Source organism: Octopus bimaculoides, chromosome 1 (assembly GCF_001194135.2).
Source record: "Octopus bimaculoides isolate UCB-OBI-ISO-001 chromosome 1, ASM119413v2, whole genome shotgun sequence".
In the NCBI taxonomy this organism is placed as follows: domain Eukaryota; kingdom Metazoa; phylum Mollusca; class Cephalopoda; order Octopoda; family Octopodidae; genus Octopus; species Octopus bimaculoides.
The window spans coordinates 81,689,818-81,693,265 of record NC_068981.1 but is presented as its reverse complement, the minus strand read 5'-3'; the positions used below and the strand labels follow the sequence as shown (position 1 = coordinate 81,693,265).

The 3,448-nt window shown below is 37.6% G+C and overlaps 1 protein-coding gene across 1 annotated transcript in view; it reads left to right on the top strand.

The window, feature by feature from the left end:
* LOC106882491 (uncharacterized) overlaps positions 1-3,448 on the top strand; it is a 43,374-nt gene that overhangs the window by 15,352 nt on the left and 24,574 nt on the right. Inside the window, exon 2 of the mRNA XM_052965680.1 lies at positions 2,540-3,448. Coding sequence (XP_052821640.1) covers positions 2,540-3,448 — 909 coding nt within the window. The remainder of the gene's footprint in view (positions 1-2,539) is intronic.

The following is a 3,448-nucleotide window of genomic DNA, read 5'->3' as shown; positions in this document are numbered from 1 at the left end:
AGAACGCACAAAACCATTAAATTCACTTCAACATTTAAATGTAACATTTTAATTCAATATGCAGCATGAAGATTTGTCAGTGAACAGGTCGCAGATTCAAAGCGACGAAAATATTTTGGCACAAATTAAATTTAAATGTTGAAGTGAATCTAATGGTTTTTTGTGTGTTCTTAAATAACTTACAAACATCTTCCACACTGCAATTGTTTTTGTTTCGGCACACGATCTCAGATCATGTCACTCACTATGCAAGTACATCTCCGTAATATATATGTATTAATCGAAGTGAACAGTATTACATATTCATTACGGTCGATCTTACCTAGAGTTTCCGCACTAGGAGTTGAAAAGGATGCTAGGTAACGACCCGATTATTTAACACTGGTCTCCTTAGAGTCTTATGTAATCAAACTACTATCGAACATCCCGTTGAACCCCTGGTGCGAACGCAGTTAGTAAGATCGGCCGTAATGGATATATAATACTGTTAACTTCGATTCATATAATCACTTCATTCACAAATATACAAGTACATAATTTTTCTGACTTATGGATTCTTAGACGGATTACATACATGTGTATATATACATACGTATAAGGAAAAGAGATGACAGAGGACAAGACGATTATCATATGAACTTCATGACAAGGCAGCGATCTGGCGGAATCGTTAGCACACCGGGCGAAATACTTAGCGGTATTTCTTCTGCCGCTACGTTCTGAGTTCGAATTCCGCCGAGGTTGACTTTGCTTTTCATCCTTTTCAGGGTCGATTAAATAAGTACCAGTTACGCACTGGGGTCGATGTAATTGACTTAATCTCATTTTCCTTGCTTGTCCCTTCTATGTTTAGCACTCTGTGGGCAATAAAGAAATACATATGAACTTCATCGGCTTACAGCTGTTTCGAGATTCCGGTAAAGCAATGAGATGTTATTCAGGCACTCAATTATCAGCCCACTGTATTTTATAGTAGAAACAGCTGTAAGCTAATGAAGTTCATAAAATAATCATGAGTGTGTGTGTGAATATGTGTGTGTGCGTGTGTGCGTGCATCCGTGTGTGTGTGTGTGTACGTATATATATCTCGTAACTATGGCTTCTAAACTATATTAAATACCCCCAACATATTGTAGTCTCCACTGTAGAGCACCCTATTGGTTCTTTACTCTGCTTTTCTAAGACGACTAATATTTCTTGAGAACATATAAAGTAGGGGCTCACCAAACTTTTCCGACCATCGACCCCCTTTAACCACTTCTCTTTCCATATCGACCCACTTCAGCCATTTTTCCTTCTACATCGACATCCACTTTATCCACTTTTCCTTCTGCATCGACATCCTTTAGCTACTTCACCTACCGCATCGACCACCCTCCTCATTCAAAATATCTCAATACCCTATCCTACCGTACCTTATCTTAAATGCGTAATGGATACTGATGCTGGCAATTAAAATGTCAGCTAAAATATACATGTACGACAAATTAAGAAATTCTATTGAAGATGACACTTTTTACATTTAAAGCTACGTGTACATGTATACAATATTAGAAAATGTGAAAAACGCATCATATTTTCTCACGTTTCATGGCGCTGACTAAGTATCTCAAGTAGTTCATCGTGGTGGTGTGGCGTGCGGACCTCTACAAGGCGGAAGCTCTCCGCCAACTTCAAGTCACCTTCTTCTACTGCCCTCTGCCCTCTGACTCCATGCCCAGCTACCAACAGACTGTGTCCTCCACTATCCATGACCTCATCTCCTCCTCCCGTCTCCCCCAGTACCTCCAACCTCATTATCCGCACCCCTCGCACTCCCACTATTTACTTCCTCTCCCAAATCCACAAACCTAACAACACTGGCCGCCCCATCGTCTCCGCCTGAAACTGCCCCACCGAACTCATCTCCAGATATCTTGACCGTGTCCTTGCCGCCCCCTTGTGGCTTCCCTCCCCTCTCACATCCATGACACCAACCATGCGCTTCATTTGTTTACCTCTTTCTCCTTCCCTCCTGGCCCCTCTAAACTTCTTTTCACTCTTGAAATCCAGAGCTCTTACACGGTAATCCCTCACCACGAGGGGCTGCGTGCACTCAAACATTTCCGCGACCTTCGACCCAACATCCACACTCGTTCGTCTGGCCGCTATGATTTTAGTTTCCCAACGTTTAACTTCTCTATCTAGTGGTATTACTAGGAAATGTGTATAAATGAATACTACTAATTGGTAAAATATTATGAAGTGAATAAACTACACTGAAACAACTGTATGTATATATCCATACATTAACTCCTTAAAACACTTGCGTTCGTTATTTTATCATATTTTATATGACATTAAAAATTATATATTTTCAATTACATCTCGCTTAAGATTAGCAACAAATATATTCCTGTTTTTTAATTTTCCCTTATCACTTGTATGTAAGATATATTTCTTTCTGTCTATTATGTGCATATTTAATCAGACTTTGAGCTATCATAGATTTCCACTAAATATTGCCAAGCTAAAACTATTTATATTTCTTTTATTATAGGCATGAAGATATCTACATGGCAATGAAGGGAATATTCATTTTAGCTTTTGCTTACTTCATGAAAACATTTATTAAAGTGACTGCAAATTGTCGAACAGACTGCCCTGATGTTTGCAACTGTACTGAGATTATTTTCAACCGCTGTACTGTAATCTGTACAGACCAAAATCTAACTCAAATACCTGATACTTTTCCAAAGAATGCTACGTCAATAGATTTAAGTCGAAATCGTATTAAAAGTATTCCAGCGGATAGCTTGAGACATTTAAATTTATTAGAGGTGCTGAAACTTGATGATAATCTTCTTGAATGTTTTCAACCGACCACCTTTCAAGGTTTGTGGTCCTTGAAAGAACTCTCGTTGGAGTACAACCGACTATCTATCAATTATGTTTCTTTTCCTATAAAGCTCTTTCAAAATTTAACTAAGGTGAAAATTCTGAAATTACGAGGTAACTTATCAAACATATCTACGACTTATATCGGTAAAACTATTTCTCATTTAACTTCACTGGAACAATTATCTATGACAGGTAATAAATATAGTTACTTTGGAGTGGAGTATACAAAACTGTCAAACTTAAAGTATGTTAGCTTTGCTACAAAGCGGAATAAATCAATGTTGTACACTCTCACGGGTGGCTCCTTTCAGAATATACCATATGTCGTCTACTTGAATCTCAGTTACTCTGAAATACATGTAATTAATAAAAAATCATTTCAATATTTAAATAATCTAACAGTTCTAGATATTTCATATAATAATGTTCGTGATGGAGACAATAATTTCTTCAAAAGTTTCCAGTCAACTCATCATCTTGAATATCTTGCCCTCAGTAATATCATTGCTAGGAATAATCTTGGAATGCCCTTATATGCGAGAGAAGCATTTTATCTAAATTATACATC